The sequence below is a fragment of the Panthera pardus genome, unplaced genomic scaffold (assembly GCF_024362965.1).
Source record: "Panthera pardus isolate Hobbes unplaced genomic scaffold, ASM2436296v1 HiC_scaffold_20, whole genome shotgun sequence".
Taxonomy (NCBI): Eukaryota; Metazoa; Chordata; class Mammalia; order Carnivora; family Felidae; genus Panthera; species Panthera pardus.
In genome coordinates this window covers 86,179,380-86,206,685 of record NW_026526766.1, presented here as the reverse complement: position 1 = coordinate 86,206,685, position 27,306 = coordinate 86,179,380, and the positions used below count along the sequence as shown (strand labels likewise).

Here is a 27,306-nt window from a genome sequence, read left to right as displayed (position 1 = left end):
GGACCTGACATCAGATACCGGTAAGGCCTGGGACCCAATTCAGTCTGGCCCACCTATAGTGGTAGAAGGGGGACCTGATCATGCCCCAGAGACCTCAGTGGTCTCACAGGTAGGAATTGTGGTATGGAGCCCCAATTCAGTCCAGCCCAACCATAGGGGTGGAAGAGGGACCTGGTCATTCCCTGGAGACCTCAGAGGTCTTACAGGTAAGGAGCCCCAATTCAGTCTGGCCAACCCATAAGGGTGGAAGGGGAACCTGATCACTCCCCGGAGACTTCAGTGGTCTCACAGGTAGGAATTCAGTCCGACCCACCCACAGGGGTGGAAGAGAGACCTGATCAATCCCCAGAGACCTCAGAGGTCTCACAGGTAGAAATTCTGTGGGAGGGAATGTAATAACCTCTGGTGTCTATGTGAGTGTGAATGTGTGACTTGGTCTGGCTTGCCTGCTGAGTTCGATACTGTGGCTCCACAGGTGGGCACCCTTAAGGTCCACAAAAGCCCACGGAGTCTGAATGGGCCCATCTGCGATTCCGTGGCAAATGGCACACAGATTATGGTGGCATCGGAATAGTTTCCGATCGAAAGTCACAAAGCTGAGACTGCTACGGCTAAGCATTACCTAAGTTCCTTTGGGACATAGCCAGATGGGCATCTGACTGGTCTCCTCATTAGAGGGGGCACTCCTACCCTTCTGTCTGTCTTTGTGACTCTGTCTCACAGGAACATTATGGGGTCAGGACAGAGCAAAGAAGGGGTTTTCGGGAGACTATGGAATTAAGATACCCCCCAGCAAGTTAAGGAATCTACGTGAGTTAGAATGGCCCACTTTTGGTGTAGGATGGTCCTCAGAGGGAACCTTAGATGTCCCAAAAGTCCTCTGCATCTGGCATGTTGTCACCAGAGACCCAGGTTATCCTGATCAGTTCCTGTATATCGATTCCTGGTTAGAGATTACCCAAACCCTACCCCCTTGGGTGCAATTTACCTGCAACAAACAGGGACAGGCTAGGGTCTTAGTCACTTTGACAAAGTGGCTCAAGGAAGGTCAACAGAAGTCCTGACCTCCACAAATTCTTGCCAGTGATCCAGAGGAAGAACCAATCTTGCCCTCACAATATCAATCCCCCAGTTCCTGATACTCTGTCACCTTCAGTCTCCCCACCACCTCTGGACTTGGAAGATCCTCTCTCCCCCAGATCATCGGCCAGATTGTGCCCTCAGCCAGGTGCAGGCAGTCTCCAGATGCCAGTCCACAGCCACCAGTACCAGAGGCTCTCCTCCGGGGGATCCGAGCAGGGACAAAGAAGCCCACTAATATGCTCAGCAGCAAGGAGAATCCCCCAGGGATTACTATGAGATGCTATGCAAGGCTTACACCCAGTTTGACCCTGAGGCACAAGAGAGCCACCACAAAAGGATGGGGAGGAAGGTCCAGCCACCAAAAGGGAGGAGGCCCAAAACCTCCTTAGCAAGGGATAAGTGCGCCTACTGCAAGGAGAAAGGACATTAAAAGAATAAATGTCCCAACCGGGGAAAGTCCCAGAAACCCAGCCGACATGCACAAGAACCCTGCAAAAAAGACCTCATAGGCCTAGCAGGAATAGATTCAGATTGAGGGGGACCAGGGTTCTTCTTGGCCCCTATGAGCCCATGGTCAAAATAAAAGGGGATCAAACTATGATGTTTATGTGAACTCAGGGGCCACACGGTACAACATGAGTTCCTCTGCCTACCTGAGTGCCCTATCCCTCCCCTCAGCCAGGATATACTCTCAAAGCTGGGGGCCCAAGTAACCTTTGAGCCAACAGGATGCACCAACCTCTGATTGGATCCAAGTGGAGGCTATTATGCACCCAGGCCCAACCAAGTGGCCCACCCGAATTCAGGACTGCCTTCCCCACTGTATGGGCTGAGGACAACCCCCCTCCCCGGACTCGCCCACAAGGGGCCCCTGTCATTGTAGAGTTAATCCCAGGGGCTCACCCACAGAGACAGCGGCAATACCCCCTCTCACAAGGGACAAGGGCAGGCATCCAAGAACACCTGACCAGACTCAAAGAAGCAGCCATTCTGGTTGAATGTCAACCACCCTGGAACACTCTGCTCTTGCCAGTCAAGAAGCCGGTAAGAGGGTACCGACCAGTTCAAGCTCCTTGCACCTGGTGGTCCCGAACCCTCCTCAGCCATATCCCAGGCTCTACCAGATGGTTTACTTGTCTAGACTTAAAGGATGCCTTCTGCCTCTGCTTGGCCCCCCAGAGCCAACATTTGTTTGTCTTCAAATGGACTGAACCAGACCCAGGGCATCAGATGCAACTGACTTGGACACACATCCCACAGGGGCTTAAAAATTTGCCTACCCTCTTTTGGGAGGCACTTGCCAGAGATTTTGCCAGCTTTCCAAGGGAGGTCACATGCTGCACCTTCTCCAGTATGTAGATGACTTCCTCCTTGTCAGCTCTACCCAAGAAAATTGTACAGCGGGAACAAGGGCCCTCCTCCAACTCCTGTCAGACTCAGGGTATCAGGTCTCATGAAAACAAGGTACAGATCTGCCAACAGCAAGTCCAACCCAAGGAAAAAGAGCACCAGGGTCAGAGAGAAAGAAGGTCATCACCTCCCTACCTCAGCCCCAAACTAAGAGGGGGCTACAAAAATTCCTTGGGGCTGCAGAATTCTGCCAAATCTGGATTCCCAGATTCTCAGCAATAGCAAGACCCCTCTATAATCTCTTGGTAGGACTGGATTGAGAACCACCTGTCTGGACAAAGGAGGCCAAAGCTGCATTCCTAGAGATAAAGGCCACCTTGGGGCAGGCACCAGCCCTTGGCCTGCTGAATATAAAAAAGCCTTTCAATCTCTTTGTGCATGAGAAGGAAAAGGTCGCCCTTGGGGTTCTCACACAGACCACTGGACCTCGGCAATGGCCAGAAGAGGCTGGACCCAGTGGCGGCAGAATGGCCACTATGTCTTAGGGCACTAGCAGCCACAGTTCTGCTCATTGAAGAGTCAGATAAACTCACCCTGGGACAAGAACTAAATGTCAAGGTTCCTCATGCTGTCATGTCTCTCATGCCTCTCCAACTTTTGGCTAGCACAATACCAGGGGCGCCTCTGTGAGAATCCATGGGTCACTCTTAAAATAGTGCAGACACTGAACCCTGCAACTTTCCTACCTTCTGAGGAAGGGAAACCAGATCATGACTGTTCTGAGGTGACGGATAAAGTATTCGCAAGCTGCCCAGATCTGCATGACCAGGCAGATCTGTATGACCAAAACCCAGACCTCACCTTGTTCAGTGATGGTAGCAGTTTCATCAAAGAGGGCATTCAAAAGGCGGGGTATGCAGTGACATGCCTTAATCCGAGCCCTCACCATTAGTAAGGACAAGCGAGTCAACTGACTCCCAGTACACCTTTGCTACTGTACACATACATGGGGCAATCTACAAAGAGAGGGACCTCCTCACCATGGTGGAGAAGACCATCAAAAATGAGGAGGAAATATTAAAGCTCCTCAAGGCCTTCTGGCTTCCAAAAAAGTTGCAGTTCTACACTGCAAAGGACACCAGAAGGGAGATGACCCTACAGCACAAGGAAATCGTCTAGCAGACAAAGCAGCCAATATAGCAGCTAATAAGGAGGTAGACATAGCTCCCTCCCTTATCCATGCTGTGACCCCCACCAGGAGTTCAAAGAAGAAGTTGTCCCCCAGTTAGGCTTACCAGCCACAACCTACAGCAATAATGGGCATGCATTCATGGTGGACTGCTTACTGGCCTCAAAGCTCAGGAAAAGTAGAGCAGATGAATTGCACCCTTAAGGGAACCTTAGCCAAGTTCTGTCAAGAAACAGACCTCCCATGGCTGGACCTGTTGCCCCTGGCCCTCCTGCATGCCCATTACACACCAGGAACCCAGGGTTTCTCCCCTTTTGAACTAATATATGGGAGGCCCCCTCCATGTCTAGGGAGCCTCCCAGGAAGGGAATAAGAAAACAACTTCAAGCTTTAGGGGCCACCCTAAATGAGTTACAATGATATACCATAGAGAGGGCCCCAATCTCTTTAGGATCTCCTGTACACCCCTTCTCACCAGGGGACTTGGTCTAGGTCAAAGACTGGAAAAAAGACCCTCTCAAACCACAGTGGACTGGGCCTCATACCATTATCCCGACCACCCCTACTGCCCTCAAGGTCACAGATATCACTCCAGAGTCAAGAGGGCCAATCCTGAGGAGCCCAGACTTGGAAGACTGACCCAAGTCTGATCTTCAGCCCTGCTCCAGCCACATCCCGGAAGCTGGCTGCTCTATGCATGGCAGAAGCTTGAGGAATCACTGGTCCAATAAAATAAATGCACTGTCTTTACTCTTTGCCATCGGATTGGCAGAGGTTGCCCCAGAAACCTGGGGAAACAGCAAGAGGTTCCTGTTTGCACTCACCTTCCTCTTATGGATAGGATGTTTTGTTGGTATTGATTGCCTCTAATCTGGGCCCCATTTGTAAGAGCAGGGCACCTTCAGTGGAAGAATCTGGGGGGCTTAAAAGCTTAAATATGGTGTAACCTCTTTCGGTCTACTGGTTTGCCTGCCAGTAGGGAGGTTCCTAATGTCATTTTGGGAAGTGTTTGCTCTGATGTATGTGCCTCAAGCGTCAGGAAAAAGAGATTAAATAATTCTGAGGATAAAAGTTGGTGCTTAGATTAACCTTCACCTCTAAGGCCCAGGCTAAACGAGTGATGTTACTACCTGTCCTCCTAGGGGCAGGAATAGCCATGCGGATAGGGAGTCGCATAGGAGACATAGGCTCATCTGTGGGACTAACAAGTGGCCAACTCCCTAGTGTCCATACAGAGCCAAATAAGTTCCCTGGCAGGGGTTGCCCTCCAGAACAGACAGGCACTAGACCTCACTGCTGAGAAAGGGGGCACCTGTGTCTTCCTCAGAGACCAGTCAGACAGTCACAACCAAAGTCAGGGAACTAAGGAAAAGGACAAGCCATTAATAAATGAAGATGATGCCCTTTAATACAGCCTACATCTGTTTAAAGGGGCATCAAAGGGGGGGAATGATAGGGAAAAATCTGTTATAAGATGGCCAACAGGGCTGATAGGTGAATTCCAGTCCCCAACTGAAGACTCCCTTTCTGGGTTTTTCTTCCCACTCAGCTTACTGTGCATACCAAATTACAACTAATGCAGAATGCAGAAGTAACAGACTATAAATTGTCCCCTCTGCGTATGCTCTGGACTCAGACCTCTGAAGAATTATCTCCTCTGGGTACACCGGTGTGAAATAAACCTCCTGCCTTCCAAGATCTCCAACTGCTGCTTGGTTCTTCTGCTGGGTGATCCAGACCACATTCCATAGCAAAATAACTCTAATGCATTAAACACTTATACAAAACAGAATGGCATTAGATGTTTTAAGTGCTGCACAAAGTGGAACTTATACTCTCATAAGAACAAAATGCTGTGTATACATTCCAGATTACAACCAAAAATTATTCTGGATTTCTTACTGACATGAATACTCAAATTGGCACATTAAACAATCCCTCTCTTTCCTTAGTGAGTGGTTAAACTCTTAGGCTGGAGGATTTTTGTTAGCTACCAAAGGACTTTTCATTTGAGCTAATCTTTCTAGTTATTCTACTTATGTTTTGCTATTTTCTCTCATGTCTCTCTGCCTGGTGCCAAGACTCCATCACTACAATAACTTCAAGCCAAGAGATGATTGTTTCTACTCGAGGTGGTTCATACACATTGTCCACCTTGGATTCAGCTGCATCACCTTAACTGCCCTATGTTCCCTGATGAACCAGTATTGACCCATAGGTAGGCAATTCTATGCCCTTACTCAACAGGAAGAAGCTAAAGAAGATGAGACCTTCTTCCCTCAACAACCTTAAAGATATACGGGTCAAAATTGTTCAGAGGGTATATGATGAGGGAGCGTGGAGCAAAATGAGGGCAAAACAGGCTGGCATATCCCCCCTCCCCCAGGTGGAATATGTGACATATTTCTCACACACTCCTGGCTACCCAAGAACAAAGGAAAGGCATTTAAGTGCTTTCCATGGTGATGTAGGAAACCAAGGCAAATGAAAAATTAAATCCTCTTACTGCCTACAGCCTATTGGCAAGTCCTTGAAACCAGTAGAGTAACTTCCCTCTGGGATCTCAGCTGCCTCGTTAATGACAGTTTGCCAGGGGCAAAGAGAACCTTAGCTTAACATTATCCCAACCTCCAGGATCCTGTAAGTCTACTTCCTTTATCTCAACTGCCCCAAAGTATATGCTAGCAATCATACTCCAAGTTTATGGCCCCCCCAATATACATCTGAAGGGTCTCATGATTGAGGTTTTATTCAACAGTAATAATGGTGTTGCTCTAGAAACAGCTGGTCCCTCAAGGTCATGGAAACCTTGCTTTCAAAATACCTTAGAGACTTACTCTATCCCTGATCCCCTCCCCACCTGAGGGTATATAATCAGTTACCCATCACAACCCCAGTGCAGCTCTTCCTGCCCCTGAGTCCTGACCCTGCGCTTTAATAAAATCACCTTTTTGCACCAAAGACGTTTTCAAGAATTCTTTCCTGGCTGTCAGCTCCTTACCACCCCACCAACACCCCAAAGGACTTTTATTTGGGCAATTCTTTCTTGTTATTCTAATTACATTTTGCTGTTTTCTACCATGTCTCTCCACATGGTGACAAGACTCCATCACTACAATAACTTCAAGCCAAAAGATGATCCTTTCTACTTAAGGAGGTTCATACTTGTTGTCCACTTTGGATCCAGCAGCCTCTGCCTTCTGTAACTCTTCTGTATGTTTAGCAACTGATCAATATTGACTCATAGGTAGGGACATCTCTACGCCCCTACTGAGCAAGAAATAGCTACAGAAGATGAAACTTTCCACCTTCAACAACCTTAAAGATGTAAGGGTCAGAATTGTTTAGGGTGTAAGGGTTAAATTGTAGTGTAGGGCTAACCTGTAGACTTAAGAAATAACAACTTTGTTTTAACACTATAGGTTAAGAGATAACAGCCTTATCCTATCAATCAAGGGAACAAAAGTTCAAAGAAAATCAACTGGATTAGTGTTTGATTGGATTGGGGCAAGGGCATGTCTGAACTATTTCCACCCCCATCTGGGAACTATTCCTTTGTTCTGCTCCCAGGTGATGATAAGATGATGTGGTTGGCTATAAAAACTCTGTACCCTGGCTGTTCGAGACCGCACTCTTGCAAAGAGTGTCAGTCCTGATCGGTTGGCCTTGCCTCTCATTGCAATAAACTTTGTTGTGACTGTCACTGGTGCCCATAGCATTCTGATTCAGGAGTCGTGTGGATGCAACAAGGGGTGATATGATGAGGGAGAATAAGGCAAGCTGAGGGCAAAGTACAAACTAGCATTACCCCTCCCCCCACCCCAGGTGAGATGTGTGACATTCCTCAGACACTCCTGGGTGCCCAGAAACAAAGGAAAGGAAAGAAAACAAATGGTTAACTGATAGAGATCCCAGTCATGGAGGATATAAGTCTCCATCAGTTTACAAATATCTTAGTAAATTAGAAGAAAAAGGCAATCTTATCAATAACCTAATCTCCAGAAACCTATAGACTCAGTTTCCTGGAGCCCCCACATCACCCCTCATAGTAATATGGGGAAGAAAGGCAAGAAGAAATGGCAGGTAATGTTAATTTCCTGATACCCTGCAGCCTGTTGACAGATACTAGAGGCTGGCAGAGAAGAACATTTCTCAAGGAACTCCCTACTGTCTTAATGTTGATGTTTGCTAGAGGGAAAAATACCTTAGCTTGACAATAGCTAGGCCTCCAGTATTCTGTAAATCTTCTTTAGCATATGAAAATCTCTTAGGAAACTACCTTGACTTTACTGCCTCCAACTTGAGTATATAAGCAGTCACTCTTCACATCCCCAGGGCAGCTCTTTCTGCCCATGGATCCTGTCCCCGTACTTTAATAAAATCACATTTTTGCACCAAAGATGTCTTCAAGAATTCTTTCTTGGCCCTTGGCTCCAGACCCCCAATCACCCCAAAACTTCAATTCTGGTGAAGTGGGGGTGCCAGCAACTCAGCCCCCCCAACCCTCTCCAGCTGCCTGACCCTGGCTGGGCCTCTGCCATTGGACCATTCAGCTGGTGGCTGAACATGGGTGTGAGTTGTGCCCCAGCAGTGTGCTAGGAGGCAAGGGGAACTGAGGGCTGCCGCTGGTCTGGGGCTGGTCTTGGATTTGGGAGCTGGAAGTATTCAGTCAGAGCTGGACACTGCTTCTGTGGCCTCAATCCCTTTCTGAGGATCACAGCTCCTGGCAGTGATGCTAATAGAAGCCTGTCCTTTGCTCTTTTTTCTCTCAGAAGGCTCAGAGGTCAAGGAGAACAGAATGGGGACTGGGGGACATGTGTTTATTTAGCAACCAAGGAGGAGTTCTGTCAGCTGGGCAGCCTGGGGAGCAGCTGGTGGGCTGTGCTGTGAGAAGGGTCTCCTGGCTCTCTCAGGGCTGTCCAGGCTGGTAGGAACACTTGGGCAGTACCCTGGGCAGAGGTCGGCATGAGAGGATGGGGTGGAGAGAGCCAGAGAGCACCTGAGAGGGAGTCAAGGGAATAGAGAGGGCAGCAGTGCTGGGCAGGTGGGACAAAGGCAGATCTGGGACCCCCTCCCAGCTGCACCCTGGCTTCCATCAGCCCCCTCTCCAGCCATACTTACCGCACCTTTGCTCACTCATCGATGCACTGATCTGTGGGGGACAAAGTGGTCAGCATGGATAGGGGTGTGTGTGTGGGATCACTGACTTCCAGGGCCCCGGCATTGCCCCTGGGCTACCCTGGGCCTCAGCCTAGTCTAGCTACAGAAGCTCTAGGGGTTCCCTTCATAGACAGTACAGCAGAGGACTGGATGATGGGTCAGGAGACTGGAGGAGAGGCCTGAGGACAAGCAGACCTGGGTGACACCCATTCTCCAAAGGAGGCAGGTGAGGCCCAGCCACACTGCTGCTTGGGCACCAAGCCTTCTGCCTGTTTACCTGCTGAGTCCTGACACACCCTCAGCCTTGGGGAGGCACCTGCCCAGACCAGGATGCCTGAGGACAAGGGTGCCTGCCAAGTCAGTGGTGAACCAGCCTCAAGGCAAAGAGGGAGTTGGCCCAGGACAAACAGGACTGGGTGGAGGGGGAGGTGGCCAGGCAAGGAGACTGAGGAAACTTGTCCCACGTGTGCAATACTCATGTGGGCAGGTCTGAGCTAGTGTGAGGGAGAACACATGGGAACCAGGACCCTGGGTGTGGCAGGGTCTTCCTGAACCTGAAGTGGCTCCTGGGGCTCCAGTGACCACAGCAGGGGCCTTCATCCCTCCTCTCCCCTCTTCCCTAGTGAGGCAACATCCTGGACAGTCCCCATGTGCCTTTCTCCTCTGCCCAGCTGGTGATTACCATTGGGGATAGGGAAGATGATGTGCTCATCGGTAAGGCCCAGGAATTTGGCAAAGATAATGAAGATTGCTTTCACAGGAGGCAGCTCCTTGGTCCTCCCTGTGGCCAAGAATGGCTGGTTAGTGGCTGGTGAAAGCTCCATAATGATTGTCGAACACGTGAACAAAGACTCAGACCCCTTCCTCATGAGGGGTTCTGTGGAAAGACCTCTCTCCCACCTCCCTGGGGCTCAGAGTGAAGGAGACCTGAGGGCTGGATGCGATGGGCCTCTTCTCCCCCAGCATGAACAAGAACCGGGTCGCACCAGGTGTAAGACCCACCATAGAGGACGACCTTGATGTTCTCCTGGTTGTCGTAAACTTTCTTGAAGTACAGAATGGCAAACTGGTTGTAGTCTGTGGTCACCACTTGTGCAGTGTAGCTCTGGATTCCAGTGTAACCTGCATGGTGGATGGTGAGGGATCTGCGTGCCCTGGCCAGGCAGAGGGAGCTATTGATTCCTACCTGGACTCCACAGAATGGCATCTGTGTGGAGCAGCAGGGAGGTCTTTGCCCCCAGAGACCCACCCCACTGAGGACTCACGCTCAATGTTGCCCACGGTGTATTGGTCTAGATGCAAATTTGCGGTGAAAATTTTGGTCCAGTGGTCACAGCGCTGGTCCCTGTGGAAGCAAGAGAAGGGTGGATAAGAGGGTGACAGCCTACCATGCCACAGCAGGAGACCCGCATCCCACCCCTCAGATGGGTCTGGCTCTTCCCCGTTAAGCCCATCCCTGCCTGTCCCTGCCAACTCTGCCCTGAGACACCTGACCTACTCAGACTCTCTCTCTGCACCTACTGTCCTTCCTTCTTCTGGGCTGATTCCCTTTGGTGGTTTTCCTCTATATTCTCTCTCCCACATGAGGCATTTGTCACTTACTCTTTTTTAAAAAAAAACTTTTTTTAGATGTTCATTAATTTTTGAGAAATAGAGAGACAGAGCATGAACTGGGGTGTGGGTGGTAGCAGAGAGGAGGACACAGAATCCAAAGCAGTCTCCAGGCTCTGAGCTGTCAGCACAGAGCCCGACCCAGGGCTTGAACCCACAAAGTATGAAATGATAACCTGAGTCAATCTCAGATGCTTAACCAACTGACCACCCAGGCACCCTGTCATCTATCTTATGTTGTGTCTTCCTGCTGTAACCTCTCCTGGGGAAATCACCACCAAGGCTCAAGTCTGCTGGATGCCAAAGACTCCCTTAGCTGTTGGACCAAGCCTGACCTCTCACCTGCATCCCATCTGGTCCCCTGGCACCCCAGAGCCAATCTCCCAGCATCTGTCTTTCTTCTGATCCTTCTATGACAGATGCTCTAGTCCCATCCCCAAGTGCCAGAGCCAGAAACCCAGAGGAGCTGGGTAAGCCTTGCTTCCCCTCTCTAGGTCCTAACCCACCCCTGCTCTGGTCCTCTCCCACCTATGACTGATCAGCCTCCTGGGCTGCACACCATCATTCTTCTCCCTGCTACAGCCACACCTGCTCTTCACCAGGACCTGAGGCTCCTGCCAGGGTGGCCACCCCCCCCCCTCCAGACTGCTCATCAGCTCCTGCTCAGGGCAACCATGCAATGGCTTGCTGTTTCTTGAAGAAGTGGCTCTCTCTGACTCAGTCCAGCAGCCTGCCACGAAGGTCCCAGACCTCCTTCTGATGCAGGTTGGTTCCTAAGGCCCATCCCACAGACCACCTCCCTGGAAGCTCTTGACAAAGCCCTAGGTGGGATTCTAGGCTGGATCCAGTGACCCTCCTCCCATTCTAGGACACCCTGTTCTCTTTGTCTTGTTTCCTGATGACAGTCTGTGTCCATCCGCAGAACTGTCATGTGTCTATGCTGAAGTGACTGAGAAATGTTGATCCAGTGAATGAAAGAAGGAATAAATACAGGGATCCAGTACCCAGTGGTAGGATGAATGATCATCTTTCAGCTTTGGTCACCCCTTCGCTATGACATCAGTCTGCCTATTGTACCTCCACGGCAGTCCTCTCAGCACCCCATGCTCCTCTAGGCAGTGGTTGCTCTCACCAGGCCAGGGCAGAGGTGACATTGTAGCTGTTGTCTTCATTCAGCTCGAAGGTGTCGGTATACATCTTCAACTGGCTGTCTTTTTCTTTATTAAATTCGTTCCCTGCCAATCCTAAGACGTACCATTTCCCCTGGAACTACAGTGGGGGCTGATGATAGGCAGAGCCAGAGGCAGCCACAGGGGGCCCTCCTGCTCCATCCCTGCAGGCACTTCTAGGCGGCCTGGGCCTGTAACATAAGTACCTCTAATGGGACTGCAGGGACCCAGACTGGCCACACAGGCTGGGCTGATGAGCCTGGCAGGAGCTGGAGCCCATCAGGCCAGGCAGGAGCCCTGAGTGTGTCAGGGACAAGGTGACACTTGGCAAATGGCCACTGGCATCCCTGAGCCTGTTTCTTCATCATGTAGAGGGCCTGAAGATCTTCCCACCTGGCATTGACTGTGGAGATTTTGGAAGAGAGTATGGACAAGGGGAGTCTGCTCAGCTGACCCACTTGTCAGCAAGGTTTGGGTGTGGATGGGGGCATGGGGTGTGCCTTCCATCAGGGCACCCGAGAGAGCAGACTGAGCTAAAGCCTGAGCCCATCCTGCCTCTCCTCCCCTCTGTTGACACTCTTCTCAGGGGTCTCCCTGCAGCTGCCCCTTCAGGTCACTTACCAGCTGTTCCTGGAAGACAGGCTCCACAGGGACCCAGAGCAGAGGAGGGGCTGGGATCAGGTTTGGGGTGGAGTCCTGGGCCTTGGTCTGCAGGGCTCCCAGCAGGACAAGGCCCAACCACAGGAGACCTAAGGCCATGACTTCAGGGCCAAGGAGGCAGGCACCACTTTCAGTTTCCCTGAAAGAAGGGATGAGTGAGGAGGCTTCTGGGGGGATGCTATTTATGGTCTTTGTGGCCAATAGGTAACCCCAGGGTGGAGCAACTTATCCTTTGCCAAATCCTGGAAGGATGAGGCAATTGCCAGCAACTCGTGCTGAGGATCATGGCAAGCTCTCTGTCCTTTCCCTCAGGTCAGAATTATGCAAGATGAGGGGCAGAAAGGTCCAGGAGGTGGGAGGGTGCATTCCCCATATCTCCACATCTCTGGAGGGGACAGTGACTCCTTCCACACTCTCTTCCCTCTGGTTAGCACTGTGAGTGGTCAGGGATCTTCGATATGGACCAGCTGTCTGACTGCCAGGAGCCTCTCAACTGGAGCTTAAGAGCGGGGTGGGGTAAGGGTGGTGGGACCCCCTTCCTGCACCTGGTGAAAACAGAGAATTCTTCACACCAAAGGAGCCAATGTTGCTTTCTGGTTCTCCAAGGGGAACAGAAGTGGAGGCAGCTGAGAAGGACATTCCTGGCATGAAGGACAGAGTGTACCCTGTGCTGCTCATGGAGTCCAGATCCTGGCCCTCCCAGGGACCCACCCCAGGCCCTGGCACAGTGTGAGACACGCTTCTGCTCCCTGCACCTCCCAACAGCTCACCTGGGAGTGTTCCTGATGAGGGAACATAAGGTAAGCTGAGGGGAAAACACATGCTAGCATCCCCCTCCCCCTAGTTGGGATCTGTGTGACAATCCTCAGGCGCTCCTGGCTGCCCAAGAACAAAGGAAAAGAAAGAAAACAAATGGTTAGCTGAGAGAGATTACAGTCCTGCAGGTCGTGACTCTCCATCAGTCTACCTATGTCCTAGTAAGTTAGGAGAAAAAGGGAATCTTATCAATAGCCTAATCGCCAGAAACCTATACTCAGTTTCCTGGAGCCCCAACATCACCCTCCCTCCCATAGTGATATGGGGAACAAAGGCAAGAAGGAAATGGCAGATGGAATTGAATTTCATTAAAACCTACAGTCCATTGACAAACTTGAGGCACATACAGAGTATAACATTTCTCCAGGAATTCCTTACTGTCTGAATGTTAATGCTTTGCTAGAGGGTAAAACAACATTAGCTTGACAACATCTAGGCCTCCAGTAATGTGGGAGTCTACTTGAGCATATGAAAATCCCTTTAGAAACTTCCTCTTGACTTTATGTCCCCCAACCCCATGGATTATAACCAGTCACTCTTCAAAGCCCCAGTATAGCTCTATGCCCAAGACTATTGTCCCTGTGCTTTAATAGAATCACCTTTTTTGAACAAAAGATGTTCCAAGAATCCTTTCATGGCTGTCATCTCTGAACACCCACCATTCAAAAGCACCCTCATTGCCATCAAGAATCAGCCCCTCCCCTCCTCCATGCCCCATTGGCAGGGTGAACCCAGACCTCAGCTGGCCCCTAAGGGACTTGGCCTTTAGTTCCTTCCTGGTGGGGGACAATGGGGACATGCATCTGCACTATGTGAAGTGGGGTGGGGGGGCTGGCACCCCAAGGGGGGCTCTCTACCCTGCTACTCTGGACACTGGGAACCTTGGGTCACAGTGAGTGCAAGGACTAGCCTCATCCTTGAGAGATCACTGATTTCATCTGCCATCTCTGGCCATAGTCTTGAACTGTGGAGCCCAGGGATAGGACTGGACCCCCAGAAATGTTCCTGCCATGGCTGATCCCAGCTTTGTCTGGGAGGGAAGCAGTTTCCTCATGGGAGCTTGGATGTCCATGGGAGGCAGTGATGGGCCCCAGCCCCCAGGCAGTGTCTCCTAGATGTCACCACCAGGGCCAGAGCTGATGGAATGCCTGACCTGAGGCTGACCTGAGGGCTGACTGGCCTCAAATGAGACTCCCAGAGACCTCATTAGCATGTCTACCTGCTGCAGGGGAACCAGCTCCCCTAGCCTGGGCTTTGGGTGGTTGGTCCAGAGAGAAGGAATTCTGGGTGAATAGGGAGCATAATATACAAGCTAGAGCCCCCCACCCCCCACTCTCAGGTGGGATATGTGTGACATTCCTCTGGCTGCCCAAGAACAAAGGAAAGGAAAGAAAACACATGGTTAACTGATAGAGATCCCAGTCATCCAGGACATGAGTCTCCATCAGTTTACAAATATCTTAGTAAATTAGAAGCAAAAGACAATCTTATCAATAGTCTAGTGTCCAGAAGCCTATAGACTCAGGTTCCTGGAGCCCCTATTAACACCCTCCCCACCATGGTGATGTGGGGAAGAAAGGCAAGAAGGAAATGGCAGGTAAGATTAAATTTCCTGATACCCTGCAGCCCAGTGACAAATAATTGAGGCACATACAGGGTACATTTTCCCAGAACCCCCTACCATTCCTAAATATAAATGCCTTAATAGAGGTAAAACAACCTAAGCTTGACAGTAGCAGATCCTAGGGTAGATTAGGAGTCCTCTTTAGCATGTCAGACTCCTTCTGGAGGCCTCCTTCCCTTTTGACTTTACTTCCCCTAACTTCCTAGTATATAAACAGTCACTCTTCCCAACTTCAATGCAGCTTTTTCTGCCCATGGGTCCTGTCTTCATGTTTTAATAAAATCTTTTTTTTTTTTTTTTTTTTTTTTTTTTTTGCACCAAGACATCTTCAAGAATTCTTTCTTGGCTGTCAGCTCTGGAACCCTCCCCACCCCACTCAATAACCTCACCATTTGGCCTCCAATGTGGGGTGTGGGTCTTTTCATCTGGACTCAGAGCTTCAGTGCAAACTTGGTGAGCACTTTCTCTTTGCTTCCTTTACTCTTATTTCAGGGGCTTTTCAAGGAGTCTGGTCTTATTAGAACACTTTCCTGTCTATTGCTCAGGCTGTACTCCTGTAGCCCGTGGCTACTCTATGGGGAGGAGAGAGCCTGTCTTTTGGCTGGAAGTGAATCCCCAGGCCGGAATGGTAAAAAGATCCAGAAACTTGTGCCCTCTCTTTATTTCTGTCCTTATACATAGTTGTCCTGGGCACAGGACAGCCACCTAAGTGACTAACATGGCTGCCAATCTTAAGACTCCTGTGTGAGGTTTCCTCCTCATTGGTCTAGCATGATCCCATCCACATCCCTGGTCTCACCAGTTCTGGCTGTGGGACCTCCCCTAGAAGCCTGCAAAACCAGTACCCTGATGAACTGGGGACCATTTCCCAGGAAGCTGGCTGTAAAGACTGTATGTGTTGGCATGTAGAGTAGATCATGATGGGTTTCAGTCTTCACAGTTTTTTGTCAATGTCGTCTATTAACTAGGACTTAAATTACAAAATTGGGCAATTCCAGCTTATAAAACTTTTCCAGTGTTTTCCATGATTTAAAAATGATGTTGTCTTCAGCTTCTCAGCAAGGCAAAGTAGGTCCATCTGCTGGCACCGATTGTAGGCTAGGATGAAAAGGGAAAGTGGGGGGGACACCACCATCCCTCCTACAGAAGCCCTTAAAGGCTGGTTGGTGATCATTGAGATTTGCTTCGAGGTATGCCTCCGGTCACTTTGACCCCTCAGAAACCTCTGATGTATCCTGCACGGGTGCTGCCACCTGGTGATTGGGCAGGATTTTCATGGTAATGGGCCTTCTCTACTTTTCTCTCTCTAGGAAGAGGATGGGAGCTTCTCAGTCCCCAAGGACTCCTCCTTGGGATGCATTTTTAACCCACTGGAAACAAATTGGATTGCAAAATTTAGGAAAGGGCTGATGTCATGTAACTGTGTATGGCCTTAAGAGAATCTAGCAGCTAGAGCTCTTCTGCAGGAAACAGAATCAATGCACAGGGGTACCCTAGGTCCAGGCCTTCACAGATCTAAGTCAGGACCTGGACCAAAAGCCTCTTGCAGAATGCACTTGCCCAAATGTGTTTGGCTAGTAAACTCCCTTCCGGGCATAGTGGATGTCCTAACAGTCCTCCTCCTGATGGAATTCAGGTGCTAGTGGAAGCAAAGACCCTCCCTGACAGAGGGGATGCTGACTCTTTCTCTCTGTTCCTCTTCCTAATAGATGTGGGAGTCTCTCCCTCATTCTCCTGAGTTACCGGCTATAATTGGAGCCAACAGTGGGTAGTCTACCTTGAGACGTGGATTTTAAAGACTATTCCCAAGCAGCTGCCCAAACGCCCTTTGTTTCAAGGAAATCCCTTGTCTTCTCTAGCCTGACACAGACTCCCTATTTCCACTTTGGTGGAAATCAAACAAACAAACAAACATGGTGTCTCCTCTTTCCCAGCTGACAAAGTTTAGAACCAGAAATCCTCTCTCTCTTCCTCTGGCATTTCGCCTCTTCTGCCTTCCCTTCTCCCTCCTCCTGTTTCTGCATCACCCTCTGTGTGACCTACATAAACTGGCTTCTATACCATCCTCCCACCCACGATGTCAAGGAGCGATGAGCACCCTCTTGGATCACCCACTTTAGATTCCCCCATTGGTGTCCCAGGTAAAATGTGACAATAGGGAACAAACTGATTGTCCTCAAAGTGAACGCAGGTGGAACGTATTCAGTGTTAAAGCTTATTTAAGTTTGTTGCTTAACTAAGATAGACATGTATTTAGAGTTATCAGCATTAAATATGAAAATTTTTTTCTACCAAGGTTTCCTAAAGGTCAAACTCATGTTGTCTCTGTTGCAATTTGTTAGCAAAAAGATGACTTAAAATAAAGGGTAATTATATGTATCTCAAAGTTTTCACGGATAATTGTTAAGATAGCTTTCATAGTCTTTGGTAATCTGACACTTGGATAAATGGGATTGAATTCACTGGATATCTAGGTCTTTTCCAAATAGAATGAATGGAGTGTTAAAGCATTGATTACTGAATATAGGTTTCTGCTTTTGACTTCTTATTGCAGAGAAACTAAGAACATTTGGGTCTATTGTAAAACATGGTTTAAGCTTAATTGATTCATGGATTTGCCATCTAAAGGATTCTGGTGTAACGGTTTACAAATGGTTGCTACTTAGTCTCAGCTGGACACTAAGGTTGCTAAGAGTCAAAATTCTGCTAAGCATAATTAAGACTGATGGAAATAAGGAAAGCAACTCTATATGTAAGAAAGTATGAATGTGTAAAAAAGAGAGAAGGAATGGAAATATATATTTTTGTTACAGGTAAAAGAAAGTAATTTTGTCCTAAATGAGACTGGTTTGGAGAAAAATGGCCTGGGACAAAATTTGAATGCAAAGGAAAGTCATAGAAGGTTCATGAAGGGAAATCTTTGGAAAAGAATTTTTTAAAAATTTTTTAAATGTTTATTTATTTTTGACAGAGAAAGAGACAGAGCATGAGCTGGGGAGGGGCAGAGAGAGAGGGAGACACAGAATCCGAAGCAGGCTCCAGGCTCCAGGCTGTCAGCACAGAGCCTGAGGCGGGGCTTGAACTCACAGACTGTGAGATCATGACCTGAACCGAAGTGGGACACTCAACCGACTGAGACACCCAGGCGCCCCTGGAAAGGAATTTTATGTGTGATTACGGCAGACTATGTTGCAGAATGGATTTTTAAAAGTACACCAGTATAAGGTTGAAATTCTGCTTTTCTCTCTGTTCAAAACACAAAGTTTTCTTTGGATTGTACGGCTCTTGGTTAAAAAAATAAATAAAAATAGTATACAAAGGTTTTTTTTCTCTTTTGTCTCCTGGGAAAACCACAGCTTTAGGTTTTGTCTTTATCAGGTCATTGATCATTCAGTAAAAACTTCTCACTGTTAAAGGAGATAAGTTTCGCTAACAAGTATATAACCCTATATATTGCCTTTGGAATCTCATATTGCCATCTTGGTTAAATACATAATTTAAAGCTTTAAGATTTGTAATGAACTGAATTCTATTTCAGATGTTCACTATAACTTTCTAAGGTTTGACAAACTTCCCCGGATTTAAATTGTAAAAAAAGTCTTTTTGACCAAGGAGGCCTTTTTATTTGGTATGTTAAATGAAAGTCGTATTAAATAATGATACACCTTAGGTGGTATTGCTTGGGTAAATGCTGGAACTGTTCAAATGTGTTTGCAATTCCTAAATCTCTAAATGAACATGCAAAACATATCCTACCTAAACCTGATCTGACAGTTATTAGAAACCCACACCATATAAACCCAAAACACCTGGTTTATTTAAAGGATGGAAAGCCTACTATAACGGGATTTAACTAAAAAATGGAAGGGCTTCTACTGGATCATATTATGTACTCCCACTGCAGTAAATTAGAGGGGCACACTTCATGGGCTCCTATATCTAAATAAAACCTGTATCCCCTTCCCAGGAATTCAATGAGTAAACTAATCTGCCTTCTTATTCCTGTGAACCTGTAGAAGACCTCAGACTTCTCCTAGGGTAGTTGTACCTTTCCTTTTCATCCTCCTTTCCCAATTTCTACTAACAGTTCCTTCTTACAACAGGCCATTCAAAAGGATCACCACAGATATTTGAGTTAAAAACCATAAAGACCAATCTGATTCCTGCTGCCTGTTCCCAAAAGCATCTGAGGATGCTTCAAGCCTAAAATCTAAAAAAAAAAAAAGCTCACTGGCAGTACTGGGAGAGACTGGGTTTGTAATCTGCTGTAATCACTAACCAGTATTTGTCTTGTTTCTATAAAAGTACCTCTTTTTAATTACCTGATTGGTTACTAAACAAAACAGAGTCAATATGATGGCTATACACCACGTGTTACATGGTTAAGGTCTTAAATGACTCTAAATACCATTATTTTACTAAATACTAAAATAACTAAAATGCATAAAACGCTTCTACAAAACAGAATGGCAATAGGTGTTTTAAGTGCTACACAGGGTGGACGTTATATTCTCATAAATACAAAATGCTATGTATACATTCCACACTATTACAGAAATATTTCTGAATTTCTAACAACAAGAATACTCAAATTGGCACATTAAACAATTCCTCTCTTTCCTTCAGTGATTGGGTAAACTCTTGAACTGGAGGATTTTTGTTATCTACCAAAGACTTTTCATTTGAGCTGATCTTTCTAGTTATTCTACTTACATTTTGCTGTTTTCTCCCAAGTCTCTCTGCCTGGTGCCAAGACTCCATCACTACAATAACTTCAAGCCAAGAGATGATCCTTTCTACTCAAGCAAGTTCATACAACGTTTTCCACCTTGGATTCAGCTGCCTCACCTTGACTGACCTATGTTCCCCTATGGACCAATAATGACCCATAGGTAGGGACAACTCTATGCCCCTATTCAGCAGGAAGAAGCTATGGAAGATGAGACCTTCTTCCTTCAACAAACTTAAAGATTTAAGGGTCAAAGTTGATCAGGGGTGATATGATGAGGATCTGAGGCAACTGTGAACAAAACAGGCTGACAACCCCCCCCCCCCCCCCCGCCGTGGAATATGTGACATATTTCTCACACATTCCTGGCTACCCAAGAACAAAGGAAAGGCATTTAATTGCTTGCCATGTTGATGTAGGAAACTAAGGCAAATGAAAAATTAAATCCCCTTACTGCCTGCAGCCCACTGACAAGTCCTTAAACCAGCAGTGACCTCCCTCTAGGATCTCAGCTGCTTTGAAGATGACACTTTGCTAGGGGCAAAGAGAACCTAAAGTCAACATTATCCCAACCTCCAAGATCCTGTAAGTCTACTTCCTTCTCTCAACTACCCCAAGGTGTATGCTGGCAATCATACTCCAAACTTATGGCCCCTGATATGCATCTGAAGAGTCTCATGAGTGAGGTTTTATTCAACTGTAATAAGTGGTGTTTCCCTAGCAACAGTGAGCCCCTCAAGGTCCTGGAAACCTTGCTTCCAAAATACCTTAGAGACCTACTCTATCCCTGACCTCCTCAAATTTGAGGCTAAATATAATCAGTTACCCATCACAACCCAGTGCAGCTTTTCCCACCCATGGGTCCTGTCCTCATGCTTTAATAAAATCACATTTTTGCACCAAAGATATCTTCAATAAATATTTATTGGCCCTTAGCTTGGGAGCCCCCCATCACTCCAAAACTTTATCACTGGTGACAGGGGGGTGACAGCACCTCAACCCACCCCCCAACCCTCTCCATCTGCCTGGTTCTGGCTGGACCTCTGACATTGGACCTGCTGCAGGTGGTTGAACATGGGTGTGAGATGTGCCCCTTCAGTGTGCTAGGAGGCAAGGGCAAGTCACGACTCCTGCTGGTCTGGGTCTGGGCCTGGATTTGGGAGCTAGAAGTGTTCAGTCAAAGCTAGAATCAGCTTCTGTGGCCTCCATCCCTTGCTGGGGACCACAATACCTGGGAGTGATGCTAATAGGATCACTATTGTGATTCTTTTCCCTTGATTCTTTTCCCTCTCAGAGGGCCCAGAGATCAAGGAGCACAGGTTGGAGTTTGGGGGACATGTGTTTATTTAGACAGTAATGAGGGGTTCCATTAACAGGGCAGTCTGGGAAGCAGTGAGCTGGTGGGCTGTGTAGTGAGAATGGTCCCCTGGATCTCTCACTGGTGTCCAGAGTGGTGGGGACAGCTGGACAATGCCCTGGGCAGAGGTCGACGTGAGGGGGATGGGGTGGAGAGAATCAGAGGGCACCTGAGAGGGAGTCGGGGGAATAAAGAGGTGCTGGGCAGGTGGGACAAAGGCAGACTTGGGACCCCCTCCCAGATGCACCCTGGCTACCATCAGCCCCCTCTCCAGTCATACTTACCGCACCTTTGCTCACTCATCGATGCACTGATCTGTGGAGGACAAAGTGGTCAGCATGGGCAGGGGTGTGTGTGTGGGATCCTTGACCTCCAGGGCCCCTGCACTGCCCCTGGGCTGTCCTGGATCCAGTCACAGAAGCTCTGGGGCTTCCCTTCAGGGATGGTACAGCAGAGGACTAGATGATAGGGAAGGGGACTGAAGGAGAGGCCTGAGGACAAGCAGACCTGGGTGATACCCATTCTCCAAAGGAGGCAGGTGAGGCTCAGCCAAGTTCCTGCTTGGGCACCAAGCCTTCTGCCTGTTTACCTGCTGAGTTCTGACACACCCTCAGCCTTGGGGAGGCACCTACCCAGGCCAGGCTGCCTGAGGACAAGGGCACCTGCCAAGTCAGTGGTGAGCCAGCCCCAGGGCAAAGGGGGAGGTGGCCCAGGACAAACAGGCCAGGCAGGGAGGAGGAACAGGGAGAAATGGCCAGGCAAGGAGACTGGGGAAGCTCGGCCCCAAATGTGTAATTCTCATGTGGGCAGGACTGAGCTATTGTGAAGGAGGAAACTTGGGAACAAGAACCCTGGGTGTGACAGGGTCTTCTTGAACCCAAAGTGGCTCCTGGAGCTCCAGTGACCACAGCAGGGCTCTGCCTCCCTTCTCTCTCCCCTTCCCCAGTGAGGCAACATCAGGCCTGGGCAGTACCCATATACCCTTCTCCTGTCACCAGCCGGTGATTACCAATGTGGATAGGGAAGATGATGTGCTCATCGGTGAGGCCCAGGGCTTTGGCGAAGCTAATGAAGTTTTCCTTCAGCTCATGGGTCAACTCCTTGGTCCTCCCTGTGACCAAGATGGCTGGTGAGTGGCTGGCAAAAGCTCCATAAATATTGTGGAACCCATGAATGATGCCTCAGACCCCTCCCCACCTCTCTTTTCACAGACCCCTCTCCCACCTCCCAGGGCTTGGAGTGTAGGTAACCTTGGGGGCTGGGTGTCGTGGGCCTCTTCTCCCCCAACATAACAGGTCCCAGGGGGTAAGACCCACCATAGAGGGTGATCTTGAAGAACTCCCGGTTTTTGTAAACTGTCTTGAAGAACACCGTGGCAACCTGGTTGTAGTCTGTGGCCACCACTCGTACAGTGTAGCTCTGAGTTCCAATGTAACCTGCATGGCAGACACTAAGGAATTAGCCTGCCCTGGCCAGGTAGAAGGAGCCATTGCTTCCACCCCGACCTCCACAGGTTGGCATCTGTGTGGAGGGACAGGAAGGTCAGTGACCCTGGAGACCCAATCCACTCAGGACTCACGCTCAATGTTTCCCAGGGTGAATTCGCCTGGCTGTGAACTTGGGATGAAAATTCTGAGCCAGTGGTCACAGGTCTCGTTCCTGTGGAAGCAAGAGATGGGTGGGTAAGAGGGTGACAGCCCACCATACCACAGCAGGAGCCTCACTCCCCACCCCTCAGATGGGCCTGGCTCTTCTCCACTGAGCCCATCCCTGCCTCTCCCTGCCAACTCTGCCCTGAGCCCACTCTGACCTGCCCATACTCTCTCTCCCAGCACCTACTGTCCTTCCTTCTTCTGGGCTGTTTCCCCTTGGCAGCCTTTGCTCCATACTTTTCCTCACACCAAGGCATTTGTCATATATATATATATATATATATATATATATATATTTTTTTTTTTTTAATTTTAACATTTTCATTAATTTTTGAGAGAGAGAGAGAGAGAGAGAGAGAGAGAGACAGAGCAAGAGGTGGGGAGGAGCAGAGAAAGAAGGAGACACAGAATCCAAAGCAGGCTCCAGGCTCTGAGTTGTCAGCACAGAACCCGATGCGGGGCTCACACTGACAAACCATGAGATCATGACCTGAGACAAAGATGGACGCTTAACCAACTGAGGTACCCAAGTGCCCATGTCCTCTATTCTCATCTTTCGGGATCCCGCTATAACCATTCTTGGGGGAATCACCACCAAGGCTCCAGTCTGCTGGATGCCAAAGACGTCCTTAGCTGTTGGGCCAACATCTGGTCCCCTGGCACTCCAGAGCCAATATCCCAACACCTGCCCCTCTTTGGATCCTTCAATGACAGATGCTCTATCCCCATACCTAAGTGCCAAATCCAGAAACCCAGAGGAGCTGGGTAAGCCTTGCCTCCCCTCTCTAGGTCCTAATCTGCCCCAAACTCTGGTCATCTCCACCTATGATTGATCAGCCTCCTGGGCTGCACACCATCATTCCTCTCCCTGCTGCAGCCATACCCACTGGTGAGCCATACTCACCAGTACCTGAGGCCCCTGCCACTGTGACCACCCCCCCCCCCACACTGCTCATCAGCTCCTGCTCAGGGCAGCCATGAAATGGCTTGCTGTTTCTTGAAGAAGTGGCTCTCTCTGACTCAGCCCAGCAGCCCTGCCATGAAGTTCCCAGGCCTTCTACTGACGCAGGTTGGTTCCTCAAGGCCCATTTCATAGACCACCTCCCTAGAAGCCCTTAAGAATGTCCTAGGTGGGATTCCACGCTAGATCCAGTGACCCTCCTCCCATTCTAGGACACTCTGCTCTCTTTGGTAGAGAGTCTCTGTCCATCCTCAGTACTCTACTGTGTCTGTGCTAAAGTGACCAAGAAATGTTGATCTAGTGAATGAAAGAAGGAATAAGCACAAGGATCCAGTACCCAGTGGTAGGATGAATGATCATCTTTCAGCTTTGGTCACCCCTTGGCTAAGACATTAGTTTGCTTCTTGGACCCCCAGGGCAGTCTTGTAGGCCCCCCATGCTCCCTTAGGAGGTGGTGGCACTCACCAGGCCAGGATAGAGGTGACATTGTAGCTGTTCTCTTCGTTCAGCTCGTAGGTGGTAGCATACATCTTCAACTGGCTGTGTTCTTCTTTATTAAATGCATTCCCTGCCAATCCTACGATGTACCATTTCCCCTGGAACTACAATGGGGGCTGGTGATAGGCAGGGCAAGGAGCAGCCCCAGGGGACCCTCCTGCTCCATCACTGCAGGCACCTCTAGGCAGCCTGGGCCTCAACCAGAAGCCCCTCTAACTGGGCTGCTGGGACCCAGACTGGCCACACAGGCTGGGCTGATGATCCTGGTGGAGCTGTAGACCATCAGGCCAGGCGGCAGCCCTGAGTGTGTCAGGGACCGGGTGACCCTTGGCAAGTGGCCAGCTAGCTTCCCTGAGCCTCAGTTTCCTCATTATGTAGAGGGCCTGAAGGTGTTCCCACCTTGCAAGGACTACAGGGATTATGGAAGAAAGTGTAGACTAGGGGAGTCTGTCTACTCAGCTAACCCTCTTGTCAGCAAGGTTGCATGTTGTTGGAGGTTTCAGGTATGTCTTCCATCAGGGCACCAGAGGGCAGACTGAGCTAAAGTCTGAACCCATCCTGTCTCTCCTCCCCTCTGTTCACACTCTTCTCAGGGCCTCCCTGCACCTGCCCCTCCAGGACCCTTACCAGCTCATTTTGGAAGTCAGGCTGCAGAGGGACCCTGTCCAGAGGTGGGGCTGGGATCAGGTTTTGGGTGGAGTCCTGGGCCTGGGTCTGCAGGAACCCCAGCAGGGCAAGGCTCAGCCACAGGAGACCTAAGGCCATGACTTCAGGGCTGAGGAAGCAGGCACCACTCCAGATATTCCCTGATAGAGGGGATGAGTGAGGAGGCTTCTGGGGGGATGCTATTTATGGTCTCTGTGGCCAATGGCTCACCCCAGGGTGGAGCGACATATCCTTTGCCAAATCCTGGAAGGGTGAGGCAATTGCTGGTATCTCGTGCTGAAGATCATGGCAAGCTTTCTGCCCTTCCCCTAGGTCAGGATTATGCAAGATGAGGGGCAGAAAGGTCCATGAGGCTAGAGGATGCATTCCCCATATCTCCACATCTCTGGCAGGGACAGTGACTGTCTCCACAGTCTCTTCCCCCTGGTTAGCACTGTGTGTGGTCAGGGTTCTGTGATCTGGACCAGCTGTCATCTCTGACCTCCAGGAGCTTCTCTGCTTTGGCCCAAGTACACGGTGGGGTAAGTGCAGTGGGGCCCCCTTATTGCACCTAATGAAAACAGAGAATGCCTCCCACCAACAGAGCCCATGCTGCTTTGTGGGTCTCCAAAAGGAAGGGAAGGGGACTCAGCTGAAAGAGGACATTCCTGGTAGGGAAGGACAGAGTGTACCCTGTGTTGCTCATGGAGCCCAGATCCTGGCCTTCCCAGGTACCCACCCTAGGCCTTGGCACGAGGTGAAACACCCTTTCCCTGACCCCACAACTAAAGACCTACCGGGGAGTGTTCCTTATGAAGGAGCATAAGGCAAGCTGAGGGCAAAGCACATGTTAGCATGCCTCTTCCCCCAGGTGGGATATGTATGACATTCTTCAGGCACTCCTTGATGCCCAAGAACAAAGGAAAGGAGTGAAAACAAATTGTTAGCTGATAGAGATCACAGGTTTGCAGGACTTGAGTCTCCATTAATTTACCCTTGTTCTAGTAAATTAGGAGAAAAATGGAATCTTATCAATTCTCTAATCTCCAGAAACCTATACTCAGTTTCCTGGAGCCCCAGTATCAACCTCCCCCTCATAGTGATATGGGGAAGAAAGGCAAGAAGGAAATGGCACATGGCATTAAATTTCATTATGACCTGCAGCCCATTGACAAATACATGAGGCAAAAATGGAGTGTAACATTTCTCCAGGAATTCCTTACTGTCTTAATGTTAATGATTTGCTAGAGGGCAAAACAACCTTAGCTTGACAACAGCTAGGCCTCCAGTAATGTGCAAGTCTTCTTGAGAATATGAAAATCCCTTTAGAAACTTCCTCTTAACTTTATCTCCCCCAACCCATGGTATATAACCAGTCACTCTTCACAACCCCAGTGCAGCAGCTCTTTCTGTCCAAGAGTCCTGTCCCCATGCTTTAACAAAATCACCTTTGGACTGCAAGCTGTATTACAAAGCTCTAATCATCAAGACAGTATGGTACTGGCACAAAAACAGACACTCAGATCAATGGAACAGAATAGAGAACCCTGAAGTGTACCCACAAACGTATGGCCAAGTAATCTTTGACAAAGCAGGAAAGAACAATATTCAATGGAATAAAGATAGTCTCTTCAGCAAGTGGTGCTGGGAAAACTGGACAGCAACATACAGAAAAATGAACCTGGATCACTTCCTTACACCATACCCCAAAATAAACTCAAAATGGATGAAAGACCTAAATGTAAGACAGGAAACCATCAAAATCCTTGAGGAGAAATCAGGCAAAACCTTCTTTGACCTTGGCCACAGCAACTTCTTACTCAACATGTCTCTAGAGGCAAGGGAAATAAAAGCAAAAATGACCTACTGGGACCTCATCAAAATAAAAGCTTCCGCACAGCAAAGGAAACAATCAGCAAAACTGAAAGGCAACGATGGAATGCGAGAAGATATTTGCAAATTACTTATCAGATAAAGGATTAGTATCCAAAATCTATAAAGAACTTATCAAACTCAACACCCAAAAAACAAATAATCCAGTGAAGAAATGGGCAAAAGACATGAATAGACACTTCTTCAAACAAGACATCCAGGTGGCCAACTGACACATGGAAAAATGCTCAACATCACTCATCATCAGGGAAATACAAATCAAAACCACAATGAAATACCACCTCACACCTGTCAGAATGGCAAACATCAACAACTCAGGCAACAAAAGATGTTGGCGAGGATGCAGAGAAAGAGGATCTCTTCTGCACTGCTGGTGGGAATGCAAACTGGTGCAGCCACTCTGGAAAACAATATGGAGGTTCCTCAAAAAAATTAAAAATAGAACTACCCTATGATCCAGCAATTGCACTACTAAGTATTTATCCAAGGGATACAGGGATACAGGTGCTCAAAGGAGCACATGCACCCCAATGTTTATAGCACTATCAACACTATCAGCACTATCAACAATAGCTAAAGTATGGAAACAGCCCAAATGTCCATCAATGGATGAATGGATAAAGAAGATGTGGTATATATGTATGCATATACATATACATATATGTGTGTGTGTGTGTGTGTGTGTGTACACACAATGGAGTATTACTCGGCAATTCAAAAAGAATGAAATCTTGCCATTTGCAACTACATGGATGGAACTAGAGGGTATTATGCTAAGCAAAAATTAGTCAGTCAGAGAAAGACAAATATCATATGACTTCACTTATATAAAGACTTTAAGATACAAAACAGATAAACATAAGGGAAGGGAAGAAAGAATTATATAAAAACAGGGAGGGGGACAAAAAC

The 27,306-nt window shown here is 48.6% G+C and overlaps 2 protein-coding genes across 6 annotated transcripts in view; both read right to left on the bottom strand.

Moving 5' to 3' along the window:
• Nucleotides 1-24,668, bottom strand: part of LOC128772483 (neutrophil gelatinase-associated lipocalin-like) — a 38,462-nt gene extending 13,794 nt beyond the window's left edge. The window contains exons 1-7 of one of the 2 annotated variants that reach the window (XM_053908329.1): nucleotides 24,487-24,668; nucleotides 23,827-23,963; nucleotides 22,328-22,407; nucleotides 22,065-22,184; nucleotides 21,758-21,859; nucleotides 21,033-21,063; nucleotides 20,723-20,917 (exon numbers count right to left, since the gene is read on the bottom strand). In XM_053908329.1, the coding sequence (XP_053764304.1) occupies nucleotides 21,044-21,063; nucleotides 21,758-21,859; nucleotides 22,065-22,184; nucleotides 22,328-22,407; nucleotides 23,827-23,963; nucleotides 24,487-24,624 (597 nt within the window). In that variant the 5' untranslated portion in view covers nucleotides 24,625-24,668 and the 3' untranslated portion in view covers nucleotides 20,723-20,917; nucleotides 21,033-21,043. Of the gene's footprint in view, nucleotides 1-20,722; nucleotides 20,918-21,032; nucleotides 21,064-21,757; nucleotides 21,860-22,064; nucleotides 22,185-22,327; nucleotides 22,408-23,826; nucleotides 23,964-24,486 lie in introns of those variants that run through there. The other variant, XM_053908330.1, reaches the window with a different exon arrangement.
• The window catches only part of LOC109250094 (neutrophil gelatinase-associated lipocalin-like), a 74,063-nt gene that overhangs the window by 28,554 nt on the left and 18,203 nt on the right, over nucleotides 1-27,306 (bottom strand). The window contains exons 1-7 of one of the 4 annotated variants that reach the window (XM_019420998.2): nucleotides 12,184-12,356; nucleotides 11,526-11,662; nucleotides 10,048-10,127; nucleotides 9,785-9,904; nucleotides 9,465-9,563; nucleotides 8,744-8,774; nucleotides 8,426-8,621 (exon numbers count right to left, since the gene is read on the bottom strand). The exons of 2 other annotated variants lie outside the window; for them this stretch is intronic. In XM_019420998.2, coding sequence (XP_019276543.1) covers nucleotides 8,755-8,774; nucleotides 9,465-9,563; nucleotides 9,785-9,904; nucleotides 10,048-10,127; nucleotides 11,526-11,662; nucleotides 12,184-12,321 — 594 coding nt within the window. In that variant the 5' untranslated portion in view covers nucleotides 12,322-12,356 and the 3' untranslated portion in view covers nucleotides 8,426-8,621; nucleotides 8,744-8,754. Of the gene's footprint in view, nucleotides 1-8,425; nucleotides 8,622-8,743; nucleotides 8,775-9,464; nucleotides 9,564-9,784; nucleotides 9,905-10,047; nucleotides 10,128-11,525; nucleotides 11,663-12,183; nucleotides 12,357-27,306 lie in introns of those variants that run through there. One more of the 4 variants, XM_053908327.1, reaches the window with a different exon arrangement.